General features: G+C 41.0%; 1 protein-coding gene across 2 annotated transcripts; it reads left to right on the plus strand.

Moving 5' to 3' along the window:
* The first annotated feature begins 3,187 nt into the window (after nt 1-3,187).
* Nucleotides 3,188-14,879, plus strand: si:ch211-254p10.2 (solute carrier family 40 member 1). 2 transcript variants are annotated; one of them, XM_054781110.1, is made up of 9 exons: nt 3,188-3,293; nt 3,916-4,021; nt 4,105-4,172; nt 4,692-4,851; nt 5,149-5,264; nt 5,429-5,555; nt 5,628-5,882; nt 8,242-8,916; nt 13,709-14,879. In XM_054781110.1, exons 2-9 carry the CDS (start codon nt 3,919-3,921, stop codon nt 13,966-13,968), a joined length of 1,764 nt encoding a protein of 587 aa, XP_054637085.1. In that variant the 5' UTR covers nt 3,188-3,293; nt 3,916-3,918; the 3' UTR covers nt 13,969-14,879. The 2 variants fall into 2 exon arrangements, with proteins under 2 accessions (XP_054637085.1, XP_054637086.1); XM_054781111.1 differs by lacking the exon at nt 3,188-3,293 and having other exon boundaries at nt 3,961-4,021; nt 4,105-4,168.
* The last annotated feature ends 3,007 nt before the right edge of the window (nt 14,880-17,886 follow it).

Here is a 17,886-nt window from a genome sequence, read left to right on the forward strand (position 1 = left end):
CTTTTGGGTTTCTTTCCCTACTCTCTTCTTTTGGCATTTGTTAAAAGCCCACCGCGGGTACCCACAGGTTGAGAGCGCTCTCTGGACATGTTGTTTCTCCGTTTTCTTTCCTTCAGCACTAGTTGGTACATTATACCAACTAGTGCTAGTTGGTATATTATTATACCATAATACCAACTAGTGCTGAAGGAAAGAAAAAGGAGACACAACATGTCCAGAGAGCGCTCTCAACCTGTGGGTACCCGCGGTGGGCTTTTAACAAATGTCAAAAGGAGAAAGTAGGGAAAGAAACCCAAAAGCCCACAGAAGCAAAAAGGAGAGGAGTGGTAGTCCCTTATGTAGCGGGGGTCTCCAAAAAACTCCAGAGGATCTCATGGCAACACAAAATTTCTACCTATTTCAAACCAGTAAATACCCTGAGACAAAAATTAGTGCATCCTAAAGACAAGGCTCCAAACCAGAAACAGAGCAATGTGGTCTATTCCATCCACTGTAAAGATGAGGAATGCAAAGAGCACTACATTTGGGAAACCAAGCAAATGCTCCAAAAAAGGCTTTATCAACATCTCAGGGACAATTCTAGTGGTCCTCAATCAGCAGTAAATCTACACCTTAAAGCAACCAATCACTTTTTTGAGGACAGCGAGGTAAAGATTTTGGCCAAAGAAAACAGATGGTTTGAAAGAGGAGTAAAGGAAGCTATTTTTGTCAAACAGAACCCATCATTGAATCGGAATGGTGGTTTGAGGTTTAATTTGGACCCTGTGTTCAGCAGGTTACTGAGACCAAAACCCACAGCTCTTAGTCTTGCAAATGAGGTGAAGCCAGGGCCGAGCCAGAACAATAGATGCTAACGAGCCAGTATCAGAGTCGTTCATACCCAATTCAGGGAGCGACACTTCCCTTTTATCGGAGGTGTTAATAGCAGGATAGGATTATACCACTACTCCGCCCAGGCTTAGTGTAAGGAACCAATAGTAGGAGGGTGTTGGCACACCAATTCCGCCCACTCTTATTGTATTTAAGGCCTAAGCTACCAGCACTTATTAGTTCGCTGACGAAGCTCTTCGGATGAGGAGCGAAACGTCCGACACCTTCTTCACAGAAGTACAGATGACGTCTCAAGAAGCCTTTTCCTCGATGGACAACTCCTGTACGACTGAGAGCCTACACAGACGAATAGTAATAGTAATTAGTACAATATTGTTTTTTTCATGTTACCCCAACTGTGCTGTCACTTGTGTCTCCATTGACTTTAAGTATTTTGGTGTTTTAAGTGTTTCTGAAAACTTGGTGGTCATTTTATCCAATGTTTGCACTGTGGTCAATTTTGTATGTACACTGTATCTTTTAACAGGCTTTGTGTAGTTGCATCTATTTTTTACTAATATTTTATATTTGCGTTGTTCTTTTACTGTTTTAGGGAGACAATTTTTAACATCTGTCCGGGGACAACAGATGAAAAATAGCCTTTTGGCTAATTCTGGTGCATTTGCAGCAATGCTAATTAATGTACACTGTCCCTGTCAAATAAACCAAAAAAAAAAAAAAAAAGAACGTCAATCTTGGCTCCTTTTTTTTTAAATTTTCAAAATATGTCATTTTAAATAATCTTTGTAAATTTTCTTCTCAGAACATTATGACTTCATTCCTATAATATTAGAACTTTTTCCCACCTAATTTTCCAAGAATAACAACTTCATTTTGTTTTGTTTGTTTCTGATAATATTACAACTTTTAAAAAAACATTTTTTATTTAATATTTCATCTCTATGCTACTGAAATGACATTATTCTTTGGGTTTATTTGTTACAGTATGACTTTTTTTGTAGGGATGTCCGATATTGGCTTTTTTGCCGATAACCGATATATTATTATTGTCTGTCAAAATTGTCCCCCAGCTGTGGGGGTGGCCATTGGTTGGCCATTGCCCCCATAGCTCCACCCCTGTCAAAAAATAATATTTTGACTTTATTCATGTAACATTACAAGGTCTTTTTAATTACTGCTGTTTTTATTATTTCAACTTTCTTATCGGAATTGTGACTTTATTTCCGTAACATTTTGACTTTTTACGCAACCTAATTCTCAAAAAAATGACGCCTGTACTTGCTGCTTTTTTGAGCTTTTCATAATATTATCACTTTAAAAAATGTCTATCTTTGAATTATCAACTTTATGCTACTAAAATTAATTTACTTTGCCTCATTATATTTTTGAGAATGTGCCGTGGGCCAATAAAAAAAAAGTCACTGGGAGCAAATGGCCCCTGGGCCGCACTTTGGACACCCCTGCAATGTGGCCTTAATCTTGTAATGTCTCCAAAAAAAAAAAAAAAACGCCTTAAATACGCCTGTACTTATATTAGCACTACTTAACAAACCGATTTTGTGGATCCTATTTTGTGGAATTTTAATTGAATTTGTCTCCTCTCTCACTGTCAAAACTAAAAATGTATTTTTCCAAACCTGTTTCTTCTTTGTTTTCCTTAAGCCGCAGCACCTCATAGTCTATAACTTTGTAACGATAAATTCATTTGCGCTGATATTTGATGTTTTCAGTGCAGTGCAGTTCATGTCCTGTGTTTTGCAAAGCCCAATCAAGAAACATGGATGACCTCTGTGTGTAGTTTGCAATGAGAACACCAGCAAGTATCTGCATCAACCTGTAATGTATCATGTCCTGTTGCATCATGGGCAAACACGCGCAGGGTATGGGGGGGGAAGTTACGACAATTCCAAATCTAAGCCCCCCCCCCCCACAAAAAAGCTAATTATTAAAAAACAAAAATGGGGATACCAACTGGATTTTTTTTCCCATGGGCCCCAGAATTCCTGATGGTACCCCTGAACACGCATCAGTGGTGAAATGATGCACTAGAAATACAACTGCACGGTATGATGCTACCTGTAACCAGGTGTGACAGCATAGTAGAATATCCAGCATACCTGCTGTATGTGGACCCACTGAACATGCGCATGTGTGCCCTTTTTTTTACTCGGAGCAGTCACATACAGTTATCCTTTTTTTTGTGGAGTGGATGGACGGTGACATTGTCCTCTCCCGGTATCACGTGCTGTGGAATATGCTGGCTGCCTTTGTTGTCCCGCTGCCTGTTCTGCTTTTCTGGCACTTTCATACAATGGTGCACTTGAGCACTGTGATGTTATTAAGCCTTTCAGAATACTACAGCTTGAATTCCAGCTCTCAGGAAAGACGAGTTTCCCAATGTAGGATACATGGCACAACATACATCATCAAGAAGCAGCAGCAAGGATTGAGTGAGAAAAAAGGTGAGGCAGCCACCCTTTTGCTTTGATTATCATCCCATGACGGCCGCATCTGTTCTACAGACATGCTCATGCTATTTGACCTACTATAGTAGTGGCCTCTTGTAGCCCTTTTTCTTTGTTTTCTGCTTCAATGTATCCTTTTAAAGATTTACAGCTGCTTTACAAACCTCCTGTTTTCCCTGGGAAACTCCTCTATTTTGGCCTTCTTTCCCAGCGTCCTCCGGTTTGATTAATTTCTCGTATTTTGCCCGTATTTTAACTTTCTGGTACTCTCTGGTACTGCCGCAGCAGGACAGTTTCCAGCCCGCTTGGTAAACCTAAATCCCTGACGTCCTAAGACAGCAAGTTGACAGCTCGGGCTTTTAGCTCGTTGGCTAGCGCTACTCAACTCTCAATCAGTGGTGAACACATCTTGTAGCTGGTAAAGTCAGGCCTGCTGGTGGAAATTCTGTCATAAAGACTAGAATTTCCCATATTTCACTCCTTTTCCCGTATTTTCCGTAAAATATAAAACATTTTCAAATGCAAATGTTGACAGTTGTGCTGATCTACTGTGCTTCAAACCTACTTTAATGAAAACGTTTTTGTACAACCAGAAAAACTAGCGTACCGTCTCTCTTAGGCAATGTCCCAGCGAGCAGAGTCTTCCCAATTCGGCGGCGTTGTGGTCGAGTTCGAGCCCGACGACATCAGGAATGCCAGAGCCAAAAAAGCCAGGAGTATACCAGGTGAGCTCACCTATCAACACAAACACAATATGTTGCATCATATCTGATGTGCCACCATTCAATTTGTATGCATTCCTTATAAGGGTCAGCGCTTATCTACCTCAAGGGTCCTAAGTTCCTCATCTATGTCAGTGGAGCGTTGTCAATGTGGGTAAGCATCAACTCCTGCACACACACACACACACACACACACACACACACACACACAAAGTACAATTTAACGCAGCAGTCAGGAACAATTTCTGTTCTTTGAAGTTTTCCAATCCAATCCAACTTCATTTGCAAAGCACTTTAAAAAGATCCATAGTGGACCACCAAAGTGGCGTACAAAATAATATTTAAAAGACATAAACGCACAGAAAGGCACAGAAGGCAACAAGGTATATCTAAAAAAATAAAAATGTTAAAAACACAAGAAACGTGTATAAAAATAACAGCCAGGATAAACCACAATAAAAACTTCCATACATCGTCTATGCCGCTTATTTTCACTAGGGTCACGGATATGCTGGAGCCTATCACAGCTGACTTCGGGTGAGAGGCGGGGTACACCCTGGACTGGTCGCCAGCCAATCGCAGGGCACATATAGACAAACAATCATTCACACTCACATTCATACCTATGGACAATTTAGAGTCGCCAATTAACCTAACATGTTGTTTTATTCAGGGTGACCGAATGTGGCACTTTGCCATCTCCGTGTTTTTGATTGAGCTGTATGGACGTAACTTGCTGTTGACTGCAGTGTTCGGCCTCGTGGTGGCTGGCTCGGTGCTCCTGCTCGGAGCTTTGATTGGAGACTGGGTTGACCGTAATCCCCGGAATAAAGGTATGTGTAGCAATTTCACAGTCACCTGGAAATTTTGGAATACATTACTGTGCATCAGACAAGCAGGATATAAATCAGTGGATCTCAATCTTGAGGCCGGGGCGCGTGCTGGTTTGCGATCCCGCCATGTGGTAAATTGCATTTCCACCCCGGCGTCTCAAGTGTAAATCAGTTCCTGATTTGATTTCTAGACTGTGAAGCAGCAGGGCATAAGGTTCACAGTCACTGACATCTGGGTTAGGTTTTGCAAAGAAAATATCTTCTATACATTGAGTCTTTTTTTCCATCTTATTTCAGTTGCACATGCATCTCTTTTCATCCAGAACATCTCAGTGACAATATGTAGCATTGTGCTCATGTTGGTGTTCTCATATAAGCAAAGGATTGAGCAGATCTGGGATGGCTGGCTTACTGTGAGTAGACTACACCACACCTTTCCTCTACTCAGTCATACGCAACAGTAGGATAGGATAATGGCTGTGATTATTGCTGCTGTTGTTCCGCTCTGTGCTGTGAGCTATGTGGCTACTCTTTTGTGCTTCCATAATAACATGTTGCATCGCAAAACTTACACAAGGTGGTTTGTTATACGGTGGTGATCGTCCTGGCAGATGTGGCAAACCTTGCAAGCACAGCGCTGACCATTGCCATCCAGCGGGACTGGATCGTAGTCATCACCGGCTACAACCGGGGCCACCTGGCTGGTAAGGGGACTCACTCGCTGTTAATGGCCGCGTTGTGCAAAGCGCTTTAACCTCCACCTCTCCGATCAAAAGGAATGAATGCCACCATGAGGCGGATAGATCAGGTGACTAACATCCTGGCTCCACTAGCGGTGGGACAGGTCATGACCCTGGCCTCCAATGTAGTTGGATGTGGCTTCATCCTGGGATGGAACCTTGTGTCTCTCATAGTGGAGTTCTTCTTCTTGTCCCGGGTGTACCGCATCGTTCCTGCTCTTTCTGTCAAACCGCCAGTGGTGGAGCTGGATCACACCAATCTGCAAGGGATGGAGAGGAGAGGATCGCAAGGTATGCGTGTGGGTGTTCACTTCAAATCCATCCGTTAAGTAGAAATGCACGATGGGCGACAACCACAATATATCCCGACTTTCAATTGTTTGTGATATTATATTTGTACATTATTGTGCAAAAGTCTTAGGCTGCCACTAGACATGCTTTTTTGAACAATACTATAATGACCCCATGTAACAAGAATGTTGCATGCAGACCTCAGCCAAGGCTCAATTGTTAACAAAATGGATTGTGGAGTGTGTTTATATTTGTCTGTTCGTTGGAAGGCTACATCCTGGTTTATGAAGGATGACAAAAAAGAGGGGGGTGCCATTATGATGGCTGTCATTGTTAGCTATGTCTTATCTATCACTGAATGTATCGGCTATGGTAACACCATCATGACTGTAAATTGTTGGTCGCCTCTCTGAGACTGCTTTTGAGTGTGTGTGTGTGTGTGTGTGTGTGTGTGTGTGTGTGTGTGTGTGTGTGTGTGCGTGCGTGCGCAGACATGTATGTGAACACCAACTGCCGTGAGTGACAGCCATTAATGTCAGTTGTTTTATCCAGGCCGAACAAAAATGTACTACAATTTGTATGCAATTGAATTTGTAATTGAGAAAAATACAGACATTTTTTTGTAAAATCTTATTCTTTTAAACCAGTATTGGTAACAAATTCTCGCCAGCTTTGGTGTTCTTATATTTTTTGGTTTCAGAAAATGTAATTTGGAGCGAGTTCCACACAGTCCACACCAAAATGTTATGTATTCTTCTTTGGTACGCGTTTCACCCCTCTACGAAGCTTGATGAAAATTGGTTTAGCATTTTTAGTGTATTCTTCATTTATTTGTCCTTTTTACTGAAAGTGAACGCTGACAGAACGTTGAATAAAACAATCAAATTACTGGCCAAAGACTTTTGATAGTTGATCATCAATACGATCAGGTTATAATATTAAGGTCCTCTGGCAATAAAGCTGAGAAGAAAATGTCATAACTTCTGTCGAAAAACGTAAAAAACAAACATTTTTGGTCCATGTTGATATTTCAAGTACTATTCCCAACACACAAAAAAATGAATGTGATTTTTTTTTTTTTTAAATTGGGGCCTGTGTTCTGGATGTCATAGTGTGCATTGGAAAGTGGTTGACAACAACCAAAAAAGTTAAGGAGACCATTAAGAAGACATTGATGGTATTTCCCTTCATGCATCTGCATTCAATTTGTAACTTTCATTTTCTTTGGCCCATGCTGCACTCAGTTAAGTACGGTGGCCGGGAAGTGCAAAACACTTTCACAACAAACTGTAAAACACTTTAACATTTCAGAAAATGAATTAACCAAAGGTGAAACAAATTAGCATTTCAGAAAACACATGAACAAAAGACAAAAATTACAATCACCCAAACAGGAAAGGGAATGTACCAAAGCCCAGATTACCAGGAATGGAGGCCAATAACAGTTCACGCTATTGAAATGATTACCTCTAAACATGTGAGTGTGCATGGTGTGTTGAATAAAGACATGGAATAGTTGAAAACAAGATAATCAAACTGTGGTGAATGCATATCTTCCGCGTCAGACATAATGAATGTAGCTGATGAAAACAGCACGTCTAACATGTCTATCTGCACTCTTACTCAAAATAAGTGGGCATGAATCCGTATTTGTACGTGCACTTCATTGTATTGCTGTGTTATTATTCCATCAGAGTGTCGCGGATGAACAATAATTAGTTGTAAACAACGCGATTGCGATTTGTTTTCTGAAATGTTCATTACTTTTCTGAATGTTAAAGTCTTTCAAAGTTTGTTAAAGTGTTTGCACTTCCTGGCCACCAAGAAAACGGAAAGGGAAGGTATCAAATCCTCGTAGCAGATCGGTCAAAACGTCACCACTTCCGGCTTTGGTACATTCCCCTTTCAGTTTGTATCTTGTTTTGCTGTTTGTTAAAGTGTTTTGCACTTCTCGGCCGCTGTAGTTAAGTAGTTTCTGAGCAACATATAAATATACAGGCCCATGATAAAATAATAAAAAATCATAATGATGTTTTCAGGGGTTGTACGCAACAAGATAACATGTTGATTGTTCGTTTATGGAACAACAGCTAAACAAAAATGATGGACCATGGTGCTGGTAAATTGTTGTTCGTTTCTTTGTGGTTATTGCGCATCTGCACTGACAAAAATAGTTTGGCACAAGCAGTAACCTCGTACAGTGTTTCTTCACAAGCAGACGTCACCAACTACTGCACATTACGCTTTTCACTTCTTATGTAGGTCTGTGTAAATAGTGACTGTTTTTGACCTTATGAGTAGCAAAACTGTGCATCATCATGCTCTCAATTTTGCCTCACTGGCGTTCATTTCTCCTCAGGGGAAGGCCAAGTTGTTCAGCCTCTGGCAGAAGGCAACAGTGACGGCAGCCTACACTTAAAAGAGATCACCTACCTCCCCTTGTGCTTCCGGAGGTTTCGCTGGCTGGTGAGCACCTGCAAAGACGGATGGAGGGCCTACTATCATCAGCCTGTGTTCCTGGCAGGAATGGGCCTGGCTTTCCTCTACACCACAGTGCTGGGCTTTGACTGCATCACAACTGGCTACGCCTACACTCAGGGCATAAGCGGCTCCCTCCTCAGTTTATTGATGGGTGTATCGGCCATCACAGGGTTGATGGGGACTGTCATGTTTACGAGACTAAGGAAGACATACGGTCTAGTCAACACCGGCATCATCTCTAGCGGCCTCCACCTGGGCTGCTTGCTACTGTGCGTGTGCTCCGTGTTTGCCCCGGGCAGCCCCATGGATCTTAGCTTGTTGATGCCCTACTTTACCTCGAACTCCTCCTCTGAGCTTGGAGGGATGGCGAGCCAAAGACAAAAACACACTTATCCTCTGAGGGGAGGCAGCAATCAGCCACTTCTACCAGACCGCTCCTCCATCCACTGGACCAACAACACTGTGCTTTTTGACAACGTGCCCTCTGGTAGCGCGCCTGAGTCTTACATCTCCATTATCCTGTTGTTCATGGGTGTGATCACAGCACGCATCGGTGAGTGGACACGCACAACAAAACAGTCTGGATGTATACCCGACTGCGGGGTTGTTCAACTTAATTGTTCTCTGGGTCACATTTTTGGAAAGTTCAGTACCGGAGGATAGAGTTCACCCTCTTCTTTAAACTTTTACTTTACCAGGTTCCTAACACAGTGATAAATAAAATCAAAAAGTAAAACAGCAACACTGTGTCGACGCCAGATAAAAATCGTACTATCTCTATGCTGCTGCAAAAAAAAAAAAACTCAACTCAACCCGCAGGCCGTTCTGATGTCATTCACGGACTAGATTTGCCCCGAGGGCCACCAAGCAGGATTAGTATTGCAACAACCTATCATCAGTAGGGTAAAACTAACCTGTCTCACGGTCTGAACACAGCTCACATTCCCTATTCGTGGGTGAGCAATACAACGCTTGCTTAATTCTGCTTCACAATGATAGGAAAATCTGACATCAAAGGATGTGGGCGTGGATTTTTGCGGCCAGTATGGCCAGTAAAATCCATCCATCCATCCATTTTCTATGCCGCTTCCAGCTGACTTTGGGCGAGAGGTGGGGTACACTCTGGACTGGTCGCCAGCCAATCGCAGGGCACATATAGACAAACAACCATTCACACTCACATTCATACCTATGGACAATTTAGAGTCCCCAATTAACCTAACATGCATGTTTTTGGAATGTGGGAGGAAACCGGAGTACCCGGAGAAAACCCACGCACACACGGGGAGAACATGCAAACTCCACACAGAAATGCCCAAGGGAGAATCAAACCCAGATCTTCCCGATTTCCAGACTGTGTCTGTGTGGCCAACATGCTAACCACCGCCTGTAAAATCATTTGTGATATTGTCCAAAACGGCATAAAATGCTAATGATTAGCGGTGTCACAAGATCTCTCATGATTAAAACTTGCCAAGACTTCTCATTCAGGAATGATAATAATAAATACATGAATTAATCACACGATAAATGAAAATGAACTGGGTAATTTTGCCGAGCTCCAGCGTGAATGCGTGTCTCTCGCCTCCAAACAGGCAGGAAGAGGGTTCACCCTTTCATTGGTTCAGCATCTAAATTCTTCATAAAACAATCACTAACAGAGTGAGACCTCTTGTCAGTCATACAGTCGCTTTGTCTCTGTGGGCGAGGGGGGTCTACTAGCATACACACAGCAAAAGAGTGAAGCCTCATGAGGAGCAATGCAAGGTAATGTAGTAGAAATTAGGAGGGAAAAAGATGCTTACAAAGCCAAACGCCAGTATGCCTCATTTATTCGAAAAGGGTAAGAATATACAATACAACAAAACAAACTTGCTCAGCTCAAGCAAACTACATATCAAGATGCAGTGGTTGCGTTCTGACAGTCAGCACTCACTGAGTTGTTTGGTTGGCAAAGAAAATACAAACTGAACAGTGCAAAATAGTGTGTGCTCACAGAAAGTAAACGCAAAAGAAATGCTGCTCTAATACAGTTGAAAAGCCAGCATTGCAAGAAATGCTGCAAATGTCTGACAGACAGTACAACTTGCCTGTGTGAAAAAAACATGCCACAACCATCTATTCCGCAATATCAACATCATAACAGTGGTTTATTTGGTTTTAAAAATGTTGACATTAATATTGTGTAGCATCAATTTGTGGAACAATAAAAATTTCAAAGCGCACCTGCTTTGTTTGACCTGTCATATTATTTAATTGTACTTGTCTTTAAATTAATGTTAAAATCTTGTCCCGTCTTGTTCTCCTGGACCCAATCCCGTGCATCATTTTGTCTCGTGAGGTGGGTGTTTCGTGACACCCGTACAAAAGTTAGTTGAAGTTACTTGCAAATGATTAAGTTCTCCAGTAAACGACATAAGTCAAGATAGCAATTAAATGAATGCTATTCCTCTGTTTTGATCATATTATTGGATTGAACTACGTCAGAAAAAAAAATCTATTTCAAGCAAACATTTAATATTTCGCAGCAGGTCTTTCATAGCAGTGCATTTTTGGTTTGATGTAGGAACTGATTAATCGATTAATCGTTCTTCGTGATTAAATAAATTGCACTATTTGTCTGCAACCAGCAGAGGCGCTGTTGACTCAGTCTTAACTAGGTTGTTGTCTAAAGAGAACCAACATGACATCAGCTATGGAAGGTTTAGCTACATCCATGCAAACCACAATAGCTACAATAACAAAAGCAATTATAAATCATATAAAGCAGGGACCCAAACTAGATTAAAGGTACATTTTTATTGGATTGCTGATTGTCAGAGTAAAATGTTGTAAATTATTACCGATCATCAAGCGTGCACAACATTTTTTCCTTCAGGATTGTTGTAGTAGATTCATGACCTCTGTGTTCTTCATCATTGTGTTTATGTTATGGCAATACGGTAGATCCTTGGTTGCGTGGGTGTTACGTTCGTAAGTCGCAAGTAATTGAGACGCCATTAATGTCCAATTTTGGATCAACATTTCCATTGATGGACAAATGGAATTGGCATCACGGTGTAGAAGTTATATATAATGGCACCCTGATACACGAATTTTGCCTCCGCATTGTCGCGCAATTCTCCGTGGCAATGCGTGACATTTAGAGGGGGTACACCTGAAAAGTGTACGCTGTTTGCGTTCTGTTTACGTATAAGTTATCCAGCATGACTTATTTACACCTAAGTCAAGTACTCGTTATGTCTAGTGTACAACATAGCATGCAGGACGCGCATTGTTCCCTCATGGGTATGCATTGTCACCACCACTTCCCGCATCCGTGAAGCAGTCGTGACTTTATTAATAATTAATGAGTAATGGCTGTGGTGGCACAAAGTTTGTACGTGCCAGAAATTTCAACATTTTCTTTGCACACTGGCACGCAGCCCGCTGTGGCTAATAGCCCGAATGTCTTCACTTTGTTGAATGAGTTGATGTTGGAATGCGGTGAATCGGTTGAGAAATGTGGAAGTGGTGGTAGGTAGTAGCAGTTTTAAGGAAAAGTGCGAATTTTTTTTAGATTTAAAAAAAAAAAAAGTATAAATATGGGTAGCCTGAATGCCCTGAACGTATTGAACAGTTTGATGTTGGAATGGTTTGAATCGGCCACTCGTTGAAAGAAATCTTAGAAAACAACAAAGCGGCATGACCAAAAAGTGGGAATTTTTCTAAAAATTGTGAATTTTTGGAATGTGAAACATTTTTGTTTTGAAAGTGTTGAATGAGTGGAATGGTTTGAACCGGTCGAAAAATGTAGGAATTGTGTAAGTTTGAAAAATGTCCCATTCATTTTCAATGGGAAAAATTTTGTGGAATTTTGAGAAATCTGTGAACTTTAGAAATGTGGAAATGATATTTGATATTTTGTAGAACCTGTTGGAAATATGTCCTGTATTTTTTTCCAAGTGCTCTGACCATTTTTTGTTTGTGTGCATGGCAAAAACATAACCTGCACACTGCGGTTGCGCTTTGCGTTGCGCTTGGTGGAGGTAATGAAGCGTAAAGAGATTATAGTCTTTTTTAACAGTGGTGCATGTATGCTGTACATCGGGGGTAGCCGACCCGTCGATCGTGAGCTACTAGTCGATCTTTGGGACTTTGCCGGTCGATCGTAAGAACATTTGGAAAAAATATATTACCACATCGGTGCCGTCACCTCCCTGACAGCGACCAACAGGCACGCACTTTGTCCACTGCACATGCCCGTACGCCTCGCTGCTATCCAGGCAGCAACCTTCAAGCCTCAGCAAGGAGCCCAGTCCCCAAAACCCGGGCGGAAGTACACAAATACACCGGTTTGCCTTGTACACCGAAACAAGGTCCAGCAAGAGAGGGAGGGAGTGACAGAGCGCTGCTGCGATGTGGCTGCACTTAAAACGTTGATTATTGCGCGTTAATAAGGCTCAAAGTCTGCCTTCGTGACGTCAAAGTTAACGCACAAATATAAATCCATAGACGTGCACCTCCACGCCGCTTGTTAATGGCTGACTGTTGTAGGGCATTGACCGGCCCCTCTATCCCCAATCTGCATCGTCCACCACACTGAGCCAACAAGCCAAATTGTTGTGGTTTGCTCATTGAGCTGACGCCACAAGCCCAACCCGGACCAAGAGCTACAAAAGTAGGAGTATAGGGGTGCCCAAAGTGCGGCTCAGGAGCCATCTGCGGACCGTAGCTCATTTGTCATTGCATCACTGCAGAAACAAAATACAATTTTAAAAATAGCAAAAATGACAAAATACAGCGAAAGGCAAAATGAGAAAAAGCTGAAATGAAAAGAAACCAACAAACCAATAATAACACAAAGCATATATATATATATATATATATATATAGGTACATTTTACCTGTATTATCAGATATGTAAAAATTATTACCGATTTATGGTGAATTAGATTTTCTGGGAAATCCAAAACTATATTTGGATATTTTTTTTTAACCAAAAATCTACAAAATCACGGGGCTGTAAATGCTGAATGTGTGGGGATCCACTGTACATGATGTATTGTACATGATGTATTTAAGTCAGTTTGGGTATTGGAAGAATTACATTTGTAATTTGGGTCTTCAGTTGAACAAGTTTGGGAAAATTTGCTATAATCCGTAATTGTTTGGTTTGGAGGCTACATCAGGATACGTTGTACAAATGTGAATACGTTAGCAATGCTATGTTATTGAGCAAAACAAATGTCATTACATACTTTATTAAAAACTCCTCGTGTGAACAACTGAATATATTCTGCTATGACTATGAATGAGTTGTCAGCCAGATTGGTTACTAAAGCCCAATGTCACCTCTATTTCAGGTCTATGGTCCTTCGACCTGACAGTTACCCAGCTGTTACAGGAGACCATCTGTGAGTCCGAGCGAGGTGTTGTAAATGGGGTGCAGAGCTCTATGAATTACCTGATGGATCTGCTCCACTTCATAATGGTCATCTCTGCTCCACAGCCACAGCATTTTGGCATCCTAGTTCTTATTTCTGTGCTCTTCATCACTACTGGACACACTATGTACTTCCTGTATGCGCACAAAGCCAAGAGAAAACGTCGCCAGGACACCTAAAGGAGCAGTCATGTCCCCACAAATCCAAGCATGAGACACTGGGCCAGCACTGACCACGTGAAATGAATGTCTCCCCCTCCTGTTCCAACTTCTGACTTAGCCATTCATTTCAGCACACCACAGCAAGCGTCTGTCTCACCTCAGCTGCTTCCTTCCTGCAGGGCCTGCATGTGACACATAGGAAACCAGAACTCAGGTGCAATAGAATGGGAGCAACGCTGTATCATGAATATAAATGGATGCTATAAAGGCAGCAATGAAACCTCCAGGGGATGTCCTAGTCTAATTTACAGCAGGACTCTGGCTTCTCGACATGCCTTTGGAAACCCTGCAGGATTACTGCAAGGCACTCAATGAAAGCGTGGATGGATGGAGACATTTTTCACACACACAAAAGAAGCACATTGACACATGGAAAAGAAAGACGACATATGCATTAAGTGGCACAGGTGTTACTGATCCGTCCACTTGGAAATATTCCAGGATGTCCCAAAAAAGGAACATAAAGGGAACTACAAGTGAAAAATGAGAAAGGCAGCTTCCCTTTTTAATGGACAGTCGTGAAAGGACAAAACATTTCCTTCCCCTGGTTTGTTTCTCTGTGGATGAATCAAGCAAACACTTACCAGTTGTACTGTTCTAAAATCCTCACATGGCTCGTGTATTTGAAGAATAATCCATTGATCACATATGAGAGTGTTATTTTTTGGCATGTTTGAATTCAACACCAGCTCTACATGGACTAGCACTCCTATTTTGTTTGTACTTCTTATCAACTCACCATTGCCTTACCTCAACAAAGGGCAACAACACTGTCGGGTGTATAAGTTGGAGATGACTTTTTGCTATATTGTATGTCTTCATAGCTCCGTCATGTACAGTGGATGAAGCTTCCCACAACCAGCATCACCTCTCTGCAATTTATTTGTAACATTTGCCTGTCACCTCTACATATTGTGTGTTGTCAATACAGTGTTTGTTTTAGACTGGTACATCATAATATATAATAAAGACTCATTAAAAAATAGAGATGCTCGATATTGGCTTTCTTACCAATATCCAACATTGTCAGGCACTTCATTACTGATACCGATATCGGCAACAGCTCTTCCCTCAAACTAATGTGGTGTAATGAAGACATTATGCGTCTTTTACTGGATGCATTTCACAAATAAAGATGTTGTGCAAAGTAAGACAAATACTGCAATATGCAATACAAGTTAAAGAAAAAGTGCCAAAATGCTGCGTGTGATTTTTCCTGAGGTGTGATATCAGATGAGAAGTATTGAAGGAAAACACCTTACTACCTACTGTCTTGTTCCAAATGACAGGTTGGACTGCAGTTTTGGTTTTCACATTGTTTCCTGTTTCATGCTCTTATTTTGTTTTTTTGGTTTCCTGTTTGTGCAGTGCTAGTGCAGCTGCTTTGCAGTCGCCAGAAAGCGCATGCAGGGGTACCTGTCATTAGTAGTTAGCGCTACTATTTACGTAGAGCCGCCTTACAAACAAAGAGAAAAAAACAATCTTTTACAGTCACTGCAAATTTAATATTTGTAATCAGACGGCAATCATTCTCGACCACAGACATACTAAGCTTGTTGCTCTGTGGAGAACATCATCACTTGTGCGGTTAATATCATTATCGACAGAAAAACTCATACCAATTTGATCCGATATCTCATTTTTATGACAATAATATTGGTCAACCGATATTGTCTCTTTTAAAAACGACATTTTTTCATAATGTTATGCATGCTTCTTCGTTAAATGCCAAAGTTAAAGACTTTCAAATATGGTTGAAATTGCAGACGGAATTATGCCTAAAACTTCAAACAATCATCACATGAGACGTCATCATATCTTGTGAGTCTTTTGCTTAACTCCTGTTTGCTTTTTCTTTGGCTTTTTGTTCTGTCACCGCAAAAGGGTGCCAGTGATGCTAACCATAGAACCATTATTTGACATAAGAAAGGTGGTTGCTCAGTTACAGACACTATTTAAGTTTACTAACTATACTATACCATATTTATTTATACTATACTATATGCTTATGCAAAAATATACTTAATATACACATCCATTCATTTTCTATGCCACTTCTATTCCACGGGAGGTATCCTGGAGCCTATCGCAGCTGACTTTTGGCCGAGAGGCAAGGTACACCCTGGACTGGTCGCCAGCCAATCACAGGGCACATATAGACAAACAACCATTCACACTCACGTTCACATTCATACCTATGGACATTTTAGAGTCACCAATTAATCAAACATGCACATTTTTGGAATGTGGGAGGAAACCCACACATGCAAACTCCACACTGAGAAGCCCAAACAGAGATTCGAACCGAGTTCTTCCCAATCTCCCGACTGTGTGGCCAACATGCTAACCACGAGGCCCCTTAATATACACATAATATGTGAAATCCAGCAAGAATTGAGCAAAACTGAAAAAAAGTCTTCATATACAGCTGTTAGGTTTTGTACGACAGTTAAGAATATTGAAACGCTATTATATTTACAGTTAATAAAGGTTTCACAATATAATGACTCTGACTCTGGAACGGATTTTAATTTACATGATTTCCTATGGGACTTTGTTCTCTATTAAAAAACATATAAGAAAGTAAGAACTTGCTTGCTGCAAGGCTCCTCTTCTCGCTTTAATATGTAGATTACTTTTTAGATACAGTACAAGTGGTAAATACAAATCAACACAAGAAATGATTGTGTTAAGCGACAAAGCTATGGTCGGAAGCTAAAGCAGAACACTGACAGTCAGAAGTAATTGTACATTGTACAAGCACTGCAAAAACTGGAACTCTTTCTTTGTTGACTTAATAATGAGTAAGACATTCCATCAACATGGCAGCTATGCTATGCTTATTATTTGTAGGCCATGCTTATTGCCAAGAAAATACAAGACAATAAATTACAATACAATACGATGACAATCATTTCACAGCAGTTGGGCTAAGATGTTCTGCATAAGGTCAATCATTGTCAAACGATAGTCATGAATTCCAATGGGCAAAAAATAGGCATTTTTATGTACAGTAACCCCAATATCAAATCACAACCAGCTCTATGTAATTCAGAATGGTGTAAAAGTGCCCATAGCTTATTATCATAATTTAAATTCTGGGATAACATTGAGAGGTTGATATATTTGGGTATCACTGAAATACTGCAACAAGCTTTCATCACTTCCTCCTGCTTCCTATGCTGCAGGCCTACAGTATCCCTGATGCTTTTCATACTACTCCCTGATTAAAGCGCACACACTAACAAGTCTGACTTTAAGGCATTCTCACTTTGCAATTCATTTACTCGCAAAACTGGGTCAGTGGTAGCACGTTCCAACTAAAGCTGCCCCACTACAAAGCCTTCTATCGAGAGAAGAAGGATGAATAACAACGTTGTTTGTACTTTTTCAAGGAGCTCCACTGTGGACTAGGATAATATTGTTGAAAGAGGTGTGAAGCAATAATACAACTATACAGTGGAGGTCCCTTGTGGGAGATGTCCATGAGGTGGTAGAATTTGACCAAAAAAGCTGCCCAAAAACCTCAGCAAATCTGGTGAGACATCGCCTGAGTGTGTTTTGCTTTTTCTTTGTGTTTTTTTTTTTGTGTGTACCGATGATGGCAAAGGAGAAAAGCGTTATGATGACCATGGAATCAGAAACTTCAGAACACAAAAGTCAGATCTGGCTATTCAAGACAGTGTTGGACGCATTGTACTGGCTGCTCAGTACGATATGCCAAATGCAGCAATCAGTCAACAATAATAGAAGAAGAAGAATATTTCACTTTTTCAAAAATAGAAGTTAATTTCAAGTAACAATGCTAAAATGTTAATAAATGTTTCATCATGACCCTGGAAAAGATTAGTTTCCAGTGGGCCAACCACCTCCAAT

Source organism: Dunckerocampus dactyliophorus, chromosome 7 (genome assembly GCF_027744805.1).
Source record: "Dunckerocampus dactyliophorus isolate RoL2022-P2 chromosome 7, RoL_Ddac_1.1, whole genome shotgun sequence".
In the NCBI taxonomy this organism is placed as follows: Eukaryota; Metazoa; Chordata; class Actinopteri; order Syngnathiformes; family Syngnathidae; genus Dunckerocampus; species Dunckerocampus dactyliophorus.

Excerpts from the sequence above, each read along its gene's own strand:
- si:ch211-254p10.2 (XM_054781110.1), top strand. The coding sequence starts at position 3,919 with ATGTCCCAGCGAGCAGAGTCTTCCCAATTCGGCGGCGTTGTGGTCGAG. Across the intron at positions 4,852-5,148 it reads CCGTAATCCCCGGAATAAAG|TTGCACATGCATCTCTTTTC; the intron begins GTATGTGTAGCA and ends ATCTTATTTCAG. Across the intron at positions 5,265-5,428 it reads TCTGGGATGGCTGGCTTACT|GTGGTTTGTTATACGGTGGT; the intron begins GTGAGTAGACTA and ends AACTTACACAAG.